This window comes from Xiphias gladius, chromosome 20 (genome assembly GCF_016859285.1).
Source record: "Xiphias gladius isolate SHS-SW01 ecotype Sanya breed wild chromosome 20, ASM1685928v1, whole genome shotgun sequence".
Taxonomy (NCBI): Eukaryota; Metazoa; Chordata; class Actinopteri; order Istiophoriformes; family Xiphiidae; genus Xiphias; species Xiphias gladius.
The window spans coordinates 19,550,001-19,567,922 of NC_053419.1; the positions used below are offsets into that span (position 1 = coordinate 19,550,001).

At 39.9% G+C, this 17,922-nt stretch overlaps 2 protein-coding genes across 2 annotated transcripts; both read right to left on the reverse strand.

Annotated features, from left to right (window-relative positions):
• Positions 1-3,260: 3,260 nt before the first annotated feature.
• mrps2 (mitochondrial ribosomal protein S2) lies at positions 3,261-5,784 on the reverse strand. Its single transcript, XM_040156533.1, has 4 exons — positions 5,650-5,784; positions 5,274-5,390; positions 5,060-5,180; positions 3,261-4,169 (listed from the first exon to the last, which is right to left on the reverse strand). The coding sequence occupies exons 1-4, from the start codon at positions 5,672-5,674 to the stop codon at positions 3,623-3,625; spliced, it is 810 nt and encodes a 269-aa protein (XP_040012467.1). The 5' UTR covers positions 5,675-5,784; the 3' UTR covers positions 3,261-3,622.
• A 613-nt stretch (positions 5,785-6,397) lies between these two features.
• Positions 6,398-16,973, reverse strand: ppp1r26 (protein phosphatase 1, regulatory subunit 26). Its single transcript, XM_040157999.1, has 5 exons — positions 16,737-16,973; positions 9,541-12,892; positions 6,970-7,084; positions 6,662-6,714; positions 6,398-6,581 (listed from the first exon to the last, which is right to left on the reverse strand). Exons 2-5 carry the CDS (start codon positions 12,819-12,821, stop codon positions 6,542-6,544), a joined length of 3,489 nt encoding a protein of 1,162 aa, XP_040013933.1. The 5' UTR covers positions 12,822-12,892; positions 16,737-16,973; the 3' UTR covers positions 6,398-6,541.
• Between the last annotated feature and the right edge of the window lie 949 nt (positions 16,974-17,922).

Here is a 17,922-nt window from a genome sequence, read left to right on the forward strand (position 1 = left end):
GGTATCGTAGACATTGGATGCAATGACAATGTTGATCTTTTAACCTCTGCCACCCAACGACACAGGCTCAACACAATATTGGACTCCAACGTCTCAAGGGGTACGCTGGACGACAGCAAACGCATGAACTGTCACCTTCCCAAACAACTCTCCCCCTACTCCACAGGTTTATCTAGTCCGTCAAAGGTGAACTCTGGGCTTCTACATGATGAAGACCTTCATTAGTAGGAACCAATAAATGCAAAAATTTTTAATCCAATTAACATTTAACACCTTTTAATCCCTGGAAACAGTTTTTTCTTGTCCTGCTTCCAGGTATGTGCTTCCTAAAGTCTCTTATTAGCTTCAAATATACATGTACTGCACATTTTCTTTTTCAAAATAACCAGAACTATTGCATTACGATAGACTGTAAAGTTGTATCTAAGTGGCCAAAAACTGTTACAAAATGCATTTCTTTACAATTCTGAAGGTATCAAAAAATGTTAGCTCTTACTGAAATTTAAACCATGTATTCAGTGTAATCTGTCTAATCTAATGTAGTATTGATTTACAATAGCCTCATAACAAATAAATATGACAATAATCTAAAATTGATTGAGTGCAACAACAAAAATGTACTCAAAGTAACTCTAACTCAGGTTTTACTCAGAGCAAACTATGTCATTTACCTTTCTGATTTCATATGGGTCAAGGGTCAACACAAATAAGACAGGCCACTTTTTAGTGAATTCTTCCTAGCCTCTTTCCTCACTGAAGAGAATGGGACTCAACCCAACTTTGATGCTCACATATTATTTGAAACCACATGAGCTAATTTTGCTCATTAAGAGCTGACAGGGAAACAGACCAAGCTTCACTCAGTAGGGTTGATATTTGTGTTACAAATGAACAAGATGTATTACCACTGACCATCAGTTCATGGGAATAGATCAGCCTCGTGGTAAACTTGAGTCTAAGTATCTGGCCCGGTTCCATACCCAAAACCCACTTAAAAGCTGAAATCGAGCTATCGTGAGCCAGTTACTTTGTACCCACTTACTGCACAACAGAGACACTGCAGCCAGAGTTGCGTCTTAAGGGGCGATATTAACCCTAATCTGCCCAGTTGCAAACCAAGTTTTCGACAAGATCGGTTACCATTCACGGTCATATCAGTAACTGGGATCAGCCGTCGTCACTGGGGCAAAGCCATGTATCTTCTTGCTTTGCGTGTACCTGCAAGAACAAAAGCAACATCAAAACACAGTGAAGATGTTTTACAAGTATTGCAGTACAAATTCACAACCATTTAAATAATTTTACATACCAAAGATCATGGTCCATTGGTACTTTAACATTCGGTATCCATGAGACAGAGCTGAAGGCCACATCTATGAATGAGAATTTAATGTAGAGCTTCACAGTCAGAGTTGGATTTCCAAGAGATGGTACAATCTTCTTAGGCCAGCTCTGACTGAATTTATTGATCATTTTACTCTTACCTGCAACTTCTAGCAATTGCAAAATTATAATTTCAACAATAATAATGATCTTCATGTCACACTGTAGCGAAGGAAGTTGGTGCAGTGGTTGTATTTGTAAATATTGGAGTATATTAACCGCCTCTGACAGACTGATGTGACTGTCACTGGCTCTTTATTTTCCATTGCCACATCAACTCTGTGTCAGTTACTTTATTAAAATACTGGTGGTTAAATTGATGGTAGTGTGGAACCATTTAGAATATATTACTATTAACCTGCAACATTTGTATACATAGTTCAACTATTAATTGATTGACAATTAATGGACAACAATTTCAAGAATCATTTAAGTAATTTTTTAAACAATTATGGCAAACGTTTACTGGTCCTTGCGTCTGAAATGTGACTTTGTTCTGGTTTTCTTACTCTTCTATGGTAGTTGATTTAATATGTAGGGTTTTTTGACTATTTTTTGTACTAAACAATGTCTCTCACCGTGGGCAGTTTGCACAATATGACATTTTTACAAACACAACGATTAATTTATTGAGCAAATCATCGATACATTAATTGAAAATGAACCAAATCGTGAGTTGCAGACCAATTCTCAAATTCGTTTGACTTTGTCAAACTGAAAGAACTTCTGTGAACATTTCCCTTCACCAAAGTTGGCTATGTCAACTAAACATTGTACAATGGGGACTATTTTGAGTCACTTTCTCAACGTTGCTGTCACTAACATTTATACATTTTTATTTTTTAGCAGGACTCTCGGCGAGTCGCCCCACCCATACGCCCACACCGCCAGTAAAAGGCTGTTAAAATCAGCCAACGTGGAGAGAGTTAAGCCTATCACTAGATGCAAAACAATAAAGTTAAAGTGAAGCTTTTCATTGTGGCGCAATCATGAACATGACATCGGGACAGCCTAAAACGTAAACGTGGAAGGCAGGCTGCCGTGTTTGCTTTTTCACTACACAATAGGTAAGGGATGTAATGAAAGACCAGTGGTGGAGGAACGGCACAGATCGTTTACATATGATTATTTTATCTTTTTAAAGTAACAATGCCACAGTGTGGAAATACTGTTACAAGTTAACAGCCATGCATCCTACAAAAATAAAAGTACGTTAGTATGAGGTCAGAAGAAAAATCGGAAAGGTCGCGGGATGATTAAGTAAGGTCCACCCCTAATTATACTATTGGATTATAGTTATTAATGTGTACATCACTTTAATGCTGCAGTAAAGGAGGAGCTAATTACTAAATTTAGGGCTTTGTGACCTTTGAATTTCCCCCAGGGACCAAAAAAAGTTATCATAACCTATAACAACACATCATACTTGGTGATAATATTGTGCATTATTAGTCAGAAACTGAGCAGTAACTAGTGAATAAAGGTATTACATGTAGTGGAGTAAAAAAATATAGTATTTGCCCCTGAATTATAGTGGAGTACATGTATAAAGAACATGGACATACTCATGTAAAGTAATTCAAAATCGTACTTAAGTACAGCAATTGAGTAAATGTACTTAAGTACATTTCAGTAAATGAGATCTGATCATGTTCTAGTTTAGCTGAGAGTTTGTCTCGACCAACCAACAGATGCCCATGTAGAAAATGAGCTAAATGATTACAAATTTTGTTTTTAAGGTTTTAAGAAAATTATCTTTATATTTAAAAAAAAAAATAAAAGCACAATCCAACACTGTGAAATGATTTGAAGGGTTTCAGTATTTTGAGTTATGGTCTACACGTGAGTGTGAATATGAATTCGACAGTTACACAAAGTGCTGTCTGAGTTAGATTTAATCCCGAGTCCATGTAAACAGAGTCATTGCCATGTCAGTGGTGCGCAACAGTTGAATCTGTACAAACCTGCTGCTACATGAATCATCTTTTGGAGGGTCAGATATGCGAAAAATGTTACGTTACAACGCGAAAACCATGTCAGAAAAACAAAATTCTTTTATGAGTTATATACGCAGAACTTGAGTCTTAAATCAAGACAGCACTGTGGCGAATTCAACTCCGCCCCAAACACTAGCATCAGCACTTTTCCAAATTTAGAGGCATGATGAAGGAGAGCAGCAGATGTCCTTAATTATTTAAAATGCATTTATTTAATGTCTCTTATTTAGGAATAGGTTATGTCATGAGCTTGGTTTGAAGGGTGCCGACAGGCCATGCAATAGCTCCATCTGTCTCCTTTTGTCTTTGGCGCGGTTGATAGTCATCTTGAATAAGCGACAGTACAGCTCCATGGCGGCTGGAGTGTCATCATTCCCGGGTACAGGGTACGTCACCAGGCAGGGGTTGCAGTTTGAGTCCACCACACCTACTGTGGGAATGTTCATCTTCGCTGCATCTCTGATTCCCACATGCTGCTGAAACACATTGTTGAGAGTGGACAGGAAGATGATGAGGTCGGGTAAGCGGACTCCAGGGCCATACTGGATGGGGGCGTTCGTGAGGAGGCCACCCTGCCAGTACCGCGTATGGGCGTACTCCCCACAATCCTTAGCAGTGCTCTCCAACAGGTGGCCGAACTGACGCCGGCGGCTGACGAACAGTATGATGCCGCCGCGATACGCTACGTGGGCAGTGAAGTTCAGGGCTTGCTGAAGGTGCTCCACAGTCTGGTCGAGATCTATTATATCTTGGTCCAAACGGCAGCCATAGAGGTAAGGCTCCATAAGCCTAAAAGAAATAGAATTACAGTGAGATTAAAGAGTCCAATTAAAATGGGGAAATTGGTGCCCCCACCTCAAAGTACATAGTTATGCATGGAATGTTTATATTAGTCTTTGCATATACAGTTACAGCAGCCTAGAGCAATTCCTTGTGCATAATGTTGCCTTGTCGGTTTGTCAGCAGCTCACATTGTTTTCTGTTCTGCCCCGTTTCTTTGCTGTGGTAAGATAATGTTAATGCAAATAGCTGGTGTGGATACCAACTCATCTCCTGAATGTATTTTAATGTAAAAAGGAGTGGTGGACCTTAGTGGTGGCATATGTAAATCACGACTTCTATTATCTGGAAAGCCCTCAATTGCCCTCATTAGAGATGAAACAATTAGACAATTAATCAACTGACAAACAAAATTAATTGGCAGCTATTTTGGTCATTGATTATTTGTGATTTTTCAAGCTAAAATGTTTAATGTTTCCAACTTCTCAATTCTGAGGATTTTCTGCTTTTCATACTCTTTCGGATAGTATTTCAAATATCTTTGGGTTTTTGACTGTCGGTTGGACAAACCAAGTGATTTAAGGAGATCACACTGGGCTTTGGGAAATTGTGATTGTAAAAAAGTGATTCTTCAGTGTTCTCACATGTAAGGGACCAAAACAGTAACCGGTCAATTGAGGAATCAGTCGGCAGAATACTTCATAATGTGAATAATAATAATAAGGTGCAGCCATATCCCTCACACTCAAATAGTGGAATCAATAAAACAACTTTATCATCATGTTTCTCCTGCATTTCTGAAATATATCTAGTCTATGAGATGCACTTATGCGAGATGCATCTGGGCAACATCATCAATTAATTAAATATTTTTATAAACAGTGTGAAGTCGTACCAACCTGTGCCTGCAACCTTTTTTATGGCCAAGATGGACTCTGGCGTCAAACAGGTCTTTCAACGAGAACAGCTCTGACACACGGAAAAAGTCCGGCTTCTCAAGTGGAAGGTTCATTATTTTTTCTGCATGAAAGAGAAATAAAACCCGCTGTAAGTCTGGAAAAACGACACCGACTATCGTTATGTCACACACACGTCCCTGCTACGTTAGCTTACCTGTAACATCGTCAATTTGAGGTTGAGGTGATTTGACGGACGCTGCAGTGGCATATTGATGTCCGCCACAGGAGTATCCGATTGTAACAGCCCGTAGCTGTCGTAGCCCCAGAAGTCCTAAATATTAAACACAAAAATATCGGCCAAAACATCGGAAATTAAATTGTAGCAAGCGAGCACTGCTAGCTCTCCAGCTAGCTACTGACGTTAGCTGTAAGCTAAGTGGCTAGCTTCTCGTCTAGGATTACACGCACAAAAACAAAACAATGCCACAACTATGCTCGCTATGGATCTAAAAGTTTGTGAAATATATTTAAGATAATCTGACAACAGTGTTATTCTGTTGGAAAATTAAAAATACTTTATGTGCAGATACCTTTCGCCAGTGCCCCGGCTGCCATGCTTGCTTGAGGAGTACCACGGAAGGTCAGCAAACTGCGACTGCGTATTTGTAGTTCTTTGGATTCCACAAAGTCAATCTATGCGTTAAGTAGATGCGTTCTACAATGGACTACAATACCCATGATGCCAAATAAAAAAAAATTTTAACTTCAAAACTTTATTGAAAAACAAATACAACAACCCCGGCAGTCCCGCCTTCATATTATGTAACTATAACAGATATAAAAAGAAAAAACAATGTAAAAATTAAGAAATAACTTCTGATATACAACAGATGTTTAGAAATAAAGATGACACTTCTTACAAAACAACAGCTGCAGCATGAAGAGGAATTCATGTTATTTATTCGGCCTAGAACAACCTAATATGAGTTTTAAATAACAGCCACTAACTAAAACCCTAAAAACCATAAAACTCTAATTAATCAGGAACGACATGAAAAAAAAGGAAAATTTGGTTCAAGCAAATGGCACAATACTCAGGCAGTTCCTGGGGTTCAGGATTTACTTTTTAGTCCAAAACTGGAAATTAAAAAAAAAAAAAAAAAAAGAAGATAAAAGCCCTTAATTCATTACATGAACGAACAAGTGAACTTAAACTTTCTTCCATGTCTTGTTATGTAGTTTGGAGAATGTACTTAAAATATAACTTATAACATTACAAAATAGGGCATAAACCAAAAAGGACTAGTTAAAAAAAAAAAACCTGTAATCCAAGATGTAAAATTGCCATTTGTCTGCAACATCAAAACTAACATGAAACCTCATATAAACTAGCACTTAATAAAGTGCAACGTAATTATTCAACAGCCCACAAACTGTAATATCAAACATCATCCACGAATGTTTCAAATGCAGAATGGAGTTTTACTCTGTTACGCTGTGCTGGAGGACTGCTTCATTTCTCCTGCAAAAGATGAAAATGAACTTAGATGAAAAGTTTTTTATTTGTCTGGGATCACTCACTATAGAGACACAATCACATACCTGTTCACTGGAACAAACTGAAGCTTTCTTTTGACACGTCGTACAGTCTTGTTCTGCACAGGAACACTAATGAGAGAAGCCCCAATCCCCCGCAATCATTGTGTAATACATATTTCACACTCTCTTGATCTGGACAACGTTTTACGAACAGCCAAATTAAAAAATGTTCTCAGATTTCTTTGCGATTGATGTGGCTAGTGAGTTTAGCTAACATGTTACCGAATATCTGGTTTCATCTCAAAACGGATACAAATAGTCAAACGAGGAAAACTGTACCAAAACTTTGTCCTTTTTCTACGTAATTGTACCTTTCTGCATTTTTCAGCCAGGTACCTCCTGTTGAACATCCTGCTTCTCTCCGCTGTGGTAAGAGCTATGCAAGGGCTGAAGGTGATGCCGGGGTCAATGGCACTGGACAAAGACCTGGGCGAGGTAGAGCAGGACATGCATCAGACCATTCCCCCAGGTAATTACTTAACACTCTTATTATTCATTACAACGTCCATCTTCAAGCCAGTGAACATTACCTGTACATTATAAGATTTTCTACCAACAATGGGGAGTATAACTATGATGGAAAATATCAAACATTAGTAATGAAGAAGACCCCTTGTTGTTCGGATTCCACTCTTTATTACACAGATGCACTTAAAAGACACAGCAAAAGTTTTTATCTGAAAGAGTAAAAGAAAACAAAAAACACTTACAAAATATTTACAAAACCTGGCAATGCACAGCATGTTCAGTAACTTTTTTTTTTTAATAAACAAAAATAAATAGCCTTTTTTCACATAGGAAATTCAAAAAAAACTTAAACATGACAAAAAGATGAACACACTAAATATCAAGTTTAGCAAGACAGAGAGGAGTAATTATGTGGCTTCTGTGGAATATGGAACAACTATTGAGTCGTAGAGGTAATACGTCCAAGACTGCTATGGTGGCTTTCATCAACAACTGAGCTTTAACTTCCCATCCAGAAATTTAAAACCATACAGCGAACTAAGGGCACTCTGTCTGAAAAACAAATGCTGTTGGGTAGATGTAGTATAATATCTCGATGGTATTTGAGAAAGGATAGAAGATTGTTCCAGTATCCAGTGTTCTAAAATTGCTCTTAAAAAAAAAAAAAAAGGTGCCTATTAGGGGTCAAGGGTATAATTCCTTTAAAATATACCCTGGCTTTTTCTCCTTATGTGCAAAAGTTAGAAAGGATCTACTGAATCTGTGGGCGAGGTGAGAAGGGAATTGTTCTGAAATTATCATTAGAAGAGCCCAGATTTGGAGCTTCAGCAGCCTGAGGGGATGAAATCAAGAGGCAGGGTGGGGATAAGATGAGGGATGAATTAAAGAGGCACGTTGTCAAGTTGGAGCTGATAATGCAGAGCAACTCTTCGTTGCGGGGCTCGAGTGGGAAGTTATTACTTGGGGAGTAAAAGAGTGGAGAGCGGTCTGATGAAACAGGCAGCCAAAGACGAACAGTATAGAGCACAGTAGAAGGTAGACATAGAGGAATTTGGGGAGGTAAAGCTATAGCATGTATTAGTATTCTAGGAACCCAGTCTGGATAGAGTTTCTGTTATCGGTGGACAACCTTTTTTATTTCAATTTATATTGCTTTTTACTTTTTATTTTAGATTTTATTTCATATACAAATGACATTAGTGTTTGGTGATACAAGATAAAAAAAAATTAGCACAGATTTTGATAAACATAATCACGTTATAGAAAATTTCAAAATAATGTTTTAGCCATATGGCCCCCCTCTACATAAGATTTTCCCAATAACAGTGTTTAGGGCTGCTACTACCACTTATTTTCATTATTGATTAAATAGCCAATTATTTACTTGATTAACTGATTCATGTTTACTTGATCAAGTGTAGAGGAAAAAAAAAAAAAAAAAAAAAAAAAAACAGTGAAAAAATGCCCAAGGTGACCAGTCTAAAACCCAAATAAATTAAAAACTCTCTCTCATATATGCTGAAGAAAAAGCAGCAAATCCTCACATTTCAGAAGCACGAACCAGCGAGGAAAAATGCGTTACACATTTAATTCTCTGTTGCGTAATCAATCAATCATTTCAGATCTTATTGTGTTCTCTTTTCTGGATCTCTCTAACCACCCCAGTAATGGTACCAAGCTGTATAAAATCTGTCACATTCGATTTACTAGACACCTGAACGTGAATGATCATAAATGTTTTGCCTTCTGGCTTTTATTGATATATCCCTTAATATGGCAGTGATGGAAACATATTACAATAACATCAACAATAATGACTTTCTAACCTTTGCACATAAAAGAACATTGAGTTCTTCTTAAAGTAAACCTACATATGACATATAAATTGTGTAAGATTATGAAATAACAGCATGTATTTTTCCGATTAACGTTGCTAATTTGTGTTGTTCCACTGACACATTAAAAAGGTAACATCCTTATTTTAAGCATTTGGTTGACAGGTTATTTTTCCAGGTCACTTCTTTTTAAATAAAATGTGAAAGATATTTAGGATGATGTCATTTGCTGCAATAAAGTATTCTGCATTTGGATAGTAGTATACCCATGCAGTCTGCCTTTTCTTCAAAATGACACTGTATTGCTTTTCAGAGGTTCAGTGATATGGATTAACCTCAGGACACAAAAAACATTTTGATGGTGCTATTATGTTACATAGCCGTATAAATGTACAAACACATTAAAAAAATGCCTGTTTCGTTTCATCGTGTTAAGAAACATTCCCTTAGAGCCTATAAATGAATGAGCTTGATCATAACCTACCTTGTATTTATTTGCAGGGCACAATCAAAAAATGAATTTATATAAAAAGTTGGATTATGATGCTATGGGAAATAGTGACCAAGGGAAATACTTACAATGTTGAAAAGCCCTGCTTCTTCTCTGGATTTCTCCTGTCTCCTGACTCACAATCTGCCTCATCTACAAATTCTTCCGCTGTTCTTTCTAGATGTACTTCTTTATCATCTATCTTCATGCTCTCGCCTTCTCTTTTTTTCTCAATTAGCAAGTCGACTCTCTCCTTTCCCTCACTCCTTTCCCTGCTTCGAACCTGGACATGGTTGGTCCTATTAGATTCCAGTTCGACAAACACACTCTTGTCCTTAGATATATGCACCATACTCTCTGTCTCTCCTTCTATGGGGCACTGTGACCTGTGGCCAGGTGGCAGGCTCCGTGTAAAAGACAGCCTTGGATGCTGCCTGGCAGTAGACAAAAGATTCAAAACAGGGGATCTGAATGTGCTATTTACAGTTGTCTCTGTCGACCAGGTAAAAGGTGCTGTGCTGGTCCTTGTAGAGGACCAAACGGCGACTGGAGTCTCTGATTTGAGGTTGATGCCCCCACTTTGATATGGTATAATTCCTGGTGCAGTCTCGTTGATCTTAGATGAGGTGATATGGAATGGTGTTCGACTGAGAGTCCTTGTGTCAGTAATGGGAAGTCCCAGGCTCTGGCGCCACTTGATTGACTCAGAACGAGAATGAGCAATGCTGGGACTCAAAACCGGTCGAACTCTCTCCATCTGTGGGGTTACATCCTGGAAGTCACCTCTCCCTGTGCTAGGCCTCCTTTGCTCGGTTCTGACAGCCCCTGCCCCATCTGCTGGCTCCAAAAGACTGGGGCTGCAGGACTGGCCTGAGGACAGACGTGATTGTGCACAGACAGAAGAGATGTCTGGCAGCAAAATCTGTGGCGTTGGAAGAGACTTTCTATCTTGAGGTGGGCTACTTGGAGAAGATTGTCCAGAGAAAGGGGTGGTGATACTCTTTCTTGGAATTTCAGCCAGCTGATTTTCCTGTTTAATGTCTTCATCTTGAAGTGGGGTACAAACCACAACAGTACCATTCCTCGACACATCACCTTCTTTACTTTTCACTGCAGTTGAAACTTTGGCCTTTTCTGCCAGAAACCTTCTGATCTCTTGCTCAATGCTATCGTCGCTGTCTACTGAACTACTATCTTCCTTTATCTGAAGAGCAGTCTGAGTATTGTTTAGCAACATGGAGTCTTGACCCTCAGTCTCTTTCAATATCCCTGTTTCATCTCCGCGCATATAATGCTCTTTACTTTTATCAGTTTGTTTATGTTGGGAAAAGTTCTTTTTGCTCAATCCAGTCTTGTCTTTAAAGTCATCCTTACTCTTCTGTTCTTTTTTCAGAGCACTGCGCTTCGAAAAAGGATCAAGTTTAAACTTTTTGGTCTGTGAAGCATTTCTTAGCAGTGGTTCTTCATCCTTGAGGCACTTCTTTGATTTCCGCTTTGAGTCTCTTGTCTTTTTCTTTGACTTCTTTTTTGTCTTGAGCAAGTCTTTTATAGCGGTGTCTAGGTCCTCGTCACTGTCAAGTGAGCTACTTTTGTCTCCACTTTGCTCTGTCTTGTGTAATCCAGCTATTGGGCGTGTTTGACTTCTGTGGGAAAATAACAATGGGCTCAAATCTTTTCTATGCTCAGGCAAAGATTTAGGGGCTGTTACTTTAACACTGTTATCCATCCCTGATATGCTGGAAATGCTACAATTTTCTTCTTTGTGTTTTCTTCTCTGTGTCAGCGACATTCTTGAAGGTTTCTTTTGGGTCGCAACTTGTTTTGCTTTTACTCTCTCTGGCTCATTCATACTTTGAGGCTCTTGAGTCACAGGAGAGCTGGGTAGCAGTTTGTGCATTTGGGCTTTTTGCTCAAGAAATTTCCTGATTTCCTGCTCAATGCCATCTTCACTATCAATGGAGCTGTCACCACTTTCTTCATCTGGGCAAGTGTCAGGAAGTGAAGACTGCAGGGGAGACTCGGCGGGAGAACAACTGCTGAGGCCCACACTATGATGGAAGGCCCCAGGCATAACAGTTTTCGAAATATCCAGTATTGCCTCAGCACACATGAGCTCTGCAGTTGTATTAACCTTTGGGGGAGCAGGTGTAGGTTGATCTTTAAAACTCTCTACTTTAAATGAAAGTAGTCCATTTCCTTTACCTTTCTGGTTCTCTGAAAGTGAATTTGTGGGTATGAAAGCAGCTGGAAGAGGGACAGATTTCACTTCTTTCTCTGTTATGGTCTTTTTCTTTCTCAGTTTGTGTTTTTTCATGCTTTCCGTGCTTGTACTTCCAACAGCATGTATTAACGACTTACTACAGGGTTTTTGTTTGTGTGAGAATGGTTTCAGGACACTCTTCTCCTTAAGTTGCTCAAGCTGGTAGCAGCGAATAGCTTCTTCGATCCCATCGTCGCTAGTGGAGTCAGACTCCTCTTTGAATGCATGTGGATTGAAAGTTTCCCTTCTGTTCTGCTGCTCCTTTTTTTCTAACTGATATCTTTGAATGGCCTCCTCGATACCATCATCACTACTAGAATCATTTGACTCTTCCTCGACCTTCACTGTGACCGGGGACTTCACTTTGTTGAATATGCTGTTTGTTTTAGATGGGCTCTTTGTCTGCTCTTTGGGCAAGACTAAATTTTTAGCTGTTGTACTTTTATTAGAATCCAATTTCTTAACCATGTTGTCGTTAATGGCCTTGTTTTTGATATACTTTTTTATAGGTATAAGAGCTGATGCTGTCGGGGACTCGGCTTTGGCACTTTTTGGATACTGGTTGCTTGCAATTAAAAATGTGCTGTCAGAGTTCTGTTTAGAAACCTCAGGAATAGGTGGATTTTTCCTTGGAATTTTGGATGATTGGAGAAATGTGGAGCACGGCTCCGCCTTGCGTTTGTGATCATCCTTTTCCTTCAGGTATTCCAGAATTGCCTCCTCAATTCCCCTGTCCACAGAATCATCACTGTCGGAGTCACTGCTCTCATGGTTGATTGGGGAGGAAAAATCTGACGGCTGGTTTTCAGTGAGACCCTTAGTTTTGGACTTTGCTCCCACATAAGAACCCATTGCAACCTTGCAGACTTGGGGATGACCGTCTTGTCCTGTTAGCACATTTCCCTCGATCTCGTCGCCCATCTCGAGTGAGGACTGAGTGCTCCTAAGGCTCTCTATGATCATCTGGACCTTATCTGAGATAGGTGTGCCTCTGGCTGACAACTCAGTGTCGGAGTCATTGAAGCACTGAAGGCTATAGCCTCCAGGTGGGCCACATGTTCTCCATTCTGTTTGCGTCGCTGCGACAGGAGGTACATTCATCAAGTACATTCTAGTGAAGTAGGGTGAGGTCTTCGACCACTGGAGTGCCGCTGCCTCCGATCACAATCACATTGTTCAATCTGAGAAGAAAACAGAAACAGTGCCAGGAAAGTCAAAATACATTCATCTATCAGATTATTCTGAAGGCATACATTAATATTCATTCCATTCCATTCATTCCACTCGTGTCCATACGTCAGACCATTATTGTTTTGTGAGAGCTATAAATGGAGTCCTTTATGTCATTGGATTATTACAAAATGATCCACCCCCCAAAATTTGTCTAAAGATGTCCCAATTTGTCTGCCCCTGTTGCTGAGCCATTGCCCTACTGACAGAGAGGAAAACACAACTTTATGTAATATAAAAAGTATCCCCCTGGTAATAACTGCTATTTTGTCCATTTTGTCAGACGACTACAATTTGATTTAACCATCAGAATTAAGATAATAATCCCCTCTCGACAATTTAGAAATACAGTCAACTTTCATCAAATATGACTGACAGGATTTCCTTATTTAAATTATTTTCCTTCAATTACACTACAATCTATCATAATGGTCAATACTGACAGAGACCGCCAATCAGAATACACATCCAGGCCAACAGCTGCACATCCAGCAGAATAAGCATACTCAGTGCCCCGCTGCCCCCCTGTGGAGGAACTCGATGTGACCACTCTGCAGTAGTTAGTGCAGGTTGTACGTTATCATGTAAATGAAACGGTGCTGCGTGGTTCTGGGAGATTGTTCTTGTGGCTCAGGGGTGCACAAGTTGGTGTGTATTATATTGGTTCAGTATGTCTAATGCCTGCAGCCTCTTCACAGTAGAAGCCTTCTAGTGGCTGGCTTGTGTCAGTCTCCCGGCCCGTTTTTGGCCCAGTTTACTAAAAAATCTCACATAATTGCCAAGTAAGTAAATGTCAGTCAAGTGCATCAAAGCAAGTTCCCAGTTATACACCAAAACTGAAAAGGAAAACAACACTGCTAGGAATCTGACTAGAGTGGAAAGGAGGCAGTGATGCTGGAAGGCTTTTACTGTTAAACTGCTCAAGGAAGTGATCAGGTGCATCAACACTCTGTTACACCGAGGGGAAGAATGGAAATCATTACAGCTGACAAATTATGGCAAATAACCTTAGGTCGTCAAGCCAATGCCAAACCTTTGGAGCGTGCCAAATCAAGCAGGGCTGCCCACAGCCAGATTGGACCCTGGGGCAATAATGAGCTGTGTGCTTACCGTCAATTGAAAACAAATGTATCTGCTTGTAATCATGCATTAGGTAAGAAAAATGGCAGGTGAAATATTTAGAAGTACTTTGACATCCATCTACAAGACAGGGCTTTAGATTAGGTGAAAAAAGGGAGCCCTTCCTATTTAAGATGATGCATATTGCAACAAATGTACAATAATCAAATTACTGCAAAGTAATTGTCACAAAATGAACCTGAGGCCTTCAAGGCCCCTGGGGGTCTGAGGCCCCAGAGCAGTTGTCCAATTTACCCAGTTAGTAATCCAGCCTCAGGGCTGCCCTGAAGCTGTGATTGGAGTGTTAGATGCATTTTATTGCAGCACAAATAATACAACTTAGTCCTTGAAATTAATAACATTAATATACTGTAGGAGTAGGAACTGAAGTTACAGGTTGCTGTGGCTAGACGCTCATTTATTAAGAAGCACCTGAGAGTGTCAGTGGAACGCTGGCAGCTGTGTTTTAATACAGATGTGCCTTCTAATTACTGAGTCCACTTCCTCAAATTAACAGCGTTAAATTATTGTTTTTATCCAATTGGCCTTTCTCCATTCAACAAATTGTTTGTCATTTGGTTTTAATGCCACAGGAGAAGCTGTTTAAGCTCTCATTAGTTATTCGTTGATGGACAGCTTTGACTGTGCACACAACCCACTGTGTAATTCAATACAGAATAAATAGTGCAAGTTGTCAGATAATGAACAGGCTGAACAGGCCACTGCAGTTCAATCACTGGTGGAAAAAGTATTCACAACCTTTTATGTAAGTAGAGGTTCAATATTAAAATTTAAAAATACTCCATTACAAGTAAAAGTCGTGCATTCAGGTCTTTACTGAAGCAAAATTTACCAAATTATCAAAAGCAGAAATACTCATTATGTGGGAACCTGTCTGTGTCATATCATATATGATATTACAGGATCATTATTACTGAAAAATCAATGTGTAAGCAGCATTTTAATGCTTAAGCTGATCAGGGTGGAGCTCATTCTTACTATTTTGTATAATTTGGGGTAGTTTAATGTGCTGTAATACAATGCACTATATTCTATTTGCTTGTTATTGAATTTTAAAATCTTAATCTACAGAGTAACCGGTAATTCTAAATCGGAAATACTCAAGTACCACTACCAGTGGTTTGAAAGAAACTAAGTACATTTACTCTCTAGTAAGTTCTGTACTTGAGTGCAGTTTTGAGGTACTTGTACTGGTGCAGTCGGGAACCACTTGACTAAACTAGCTAACTTTATCGATAAAGCTGTTAAAACCAGTTCCATCTAAAGCAGCTACAACAATAAAATGCTGCTTTCACGTCGATACATCAGTATTAACAAACTAATAATGTCTATATAATAATATATCAGTTAGTGAGGCCATTTTCTTTACAGCATGAGTACTGTTTTTTTTTTTGTTTTTTTTTACTTGTTATTTCAGGTACATTTTGCTGAGAATACTGTAAAATACTGCACTTTTGCTCAAGTGGGATGTTGAGATGCAGGGCTTTTACTTGTAATTCACATTGCGGTATTGGTGCTTTCACTTAAGTTAACTTCCTCCCCCATTGTTAACTACAGTACTTGAGTAAATGTACTTTGTCGCTTTCTGCCACTGGGTTTAATTCACCTTGATACTTTGCTCTTCAACACAAAGTTATGCTGTTTTGTTTTGGGTTTTGTTTTTTTTTTTTAAAAGAAGAAAAAGTCTGTTTTACTTGTAACCCACTGCGACTATTTGACTGTCCCGTGAGTAACCAAATGTTCAGAGTTAAACCCTGCAACAGCCTCCACGAACAAGCATGCTCTCCTCTCGGGCATTAACCGCTAAGCAGGAGCCTCTGCTAGCCTACCTACCCCAGCTGTAAATCCCGAGTCAGTGGGCAGCGAGCAGAGGGGGAACGAGCCGCCCGACCAAGAGCCTGACACCGAGAGACCATATCCCCCAACACTTAACCATTCCCCTCAGCGTTTGTAAGCTGGTGAACCCGGTAAAAGAGTGCGAATTGCCACACGAAACCCGGGATGGGTCACCAAAGACGCCCCGCTGAAATATGCCCAAAAGCACTTAAACCGAGCTAAAAGGGTAGCATAACCAAACCTAACGTTAGTCGTACTCCAACTTTGTTTGACATATCATGTGTACGAAGAAAGTTTCCACAGACATGCCAGCATTAGTGGGTAGCATTTTCTGTATCGCATAGCCCAAACGTGAGGTTGAACGCGTTTTCCCCTCCCGGACGTTTTCCTGGTTGCAACAGAGGAACCCCGGCTGTCCCCGTGACCGTCTAGCGGCACGGACTGCACCGATGCCCGGCGTGCAGCGTTAGGAGACTCCGCAGAGCAACCATGTTTCTTGGTAACGGCCACGGTTGTCAAAACCCGCCGCACTCGGCCGATAACACCGATAAATGCAAGTGCAGTGTTTGCAAACGCTCTTATACAGAAGAGAAAGGTGTATTTTTTGTGGGAAATGAACGAGATAGTGAGAAACGTTGGAGGGATAACCGTGGCTATGTCGGTGACTTGAAAGACACAGGCGGGCCTCCCGGCTGCTGCAGCCCCGGCATTTTCTCCGGCAAAGAAAGCCTTTGTATTGAGCCACAGCTAAGAGCCCTAGCCCCGGGTATTTTCGCACAGATATAGCCCCGCGACGGACAGTGCACACGTTTAACTCACCTATACGAGACACAAAACGACCGCTACAGCAGGAGTGTGTACATCGCTGCGTTGATTTAAGATGCTGGGAAAGTCGTCGTGGAGATATTTCGGTGTCCGTCACCAGCTCTCTCTCTCTCCCACTCTCTCTCTCTCTCTCTCTCTTTCTCTCTCTCTCTCCCAAACACACACACACACACACACTGCCCGAAGCTCTCGCCTTCGCGGTCCCCCCTCCGCTCCGACTACCGGGCGGACAAGCTTCCTTAAACCCAGAGTCCAGCCAAGCATGGATCCCATCAAATTTTGGCATCGGCGTGCCCCCCGCCCCCGGGAAATATGCACACTTGCCTTTTAAAAGAACTATATTCTACATTATTACATCACAAAACACACCGATATGCCTAATTTAGATCTGTTAATGTTGCTTTAATAAACGGAAACAAGCTTTTCCGGGAACAATTTCCGGTGGAATAACCCTTTAAAAAAAAAAAAAAAAAATTAAAAAATATATATATTTTAAAGTATCCCAGGCGACTTAGTGTTACTATCAAACGCCTTCTAATAGGAGGGTTTTATTTTTCATGGCAGAGTAGTTTAAGGAATTAGGCAACTCACAGTCAGTTTGATGTTATGCTTAACACTGATGTCAACCCTAGGGTTTTGCTGGAGTAAAAGCCTGCACCTTACTGTACGACCACACAGTTTTCAGTGGTATTCAGGTCAGGTTTGTCCTGTAATCTGCTGTATAATGTGAAGTTTTACTGTTATATCTATATTATGCCTCTAAAACACCCGAATAATGTCTCCACAAGGTCATATACCCTACATTTTGGAGCCGTTTATTCACTGATTTCATCAGTTCATCGAAAATTATCAGATGTGCCTATGGGTTACACCCAGGGCTGCAACTAATGATTATATTCTTTATGGACTAATATAATTTTATTAATTTCTTGATTAATTGACTAAATGCTTCAAATTCCTAGTTTTTTTTCCGACCAACACTCCTAAACCCAAAGATATTCAGTTTATTATCACATAAGACAAAGAAAAGCAGCAACCAGAGAATGTTATGCATTTTTGCAAAATTTGAAAAACGACTGAAAACATTAATTGATTATCAGTTGCAGATTGATTTTCTTTCGATTAATTAATCGAGTAATGGTTTCAACTCTAGTTATACCCAAACAACTCATCAGCACCT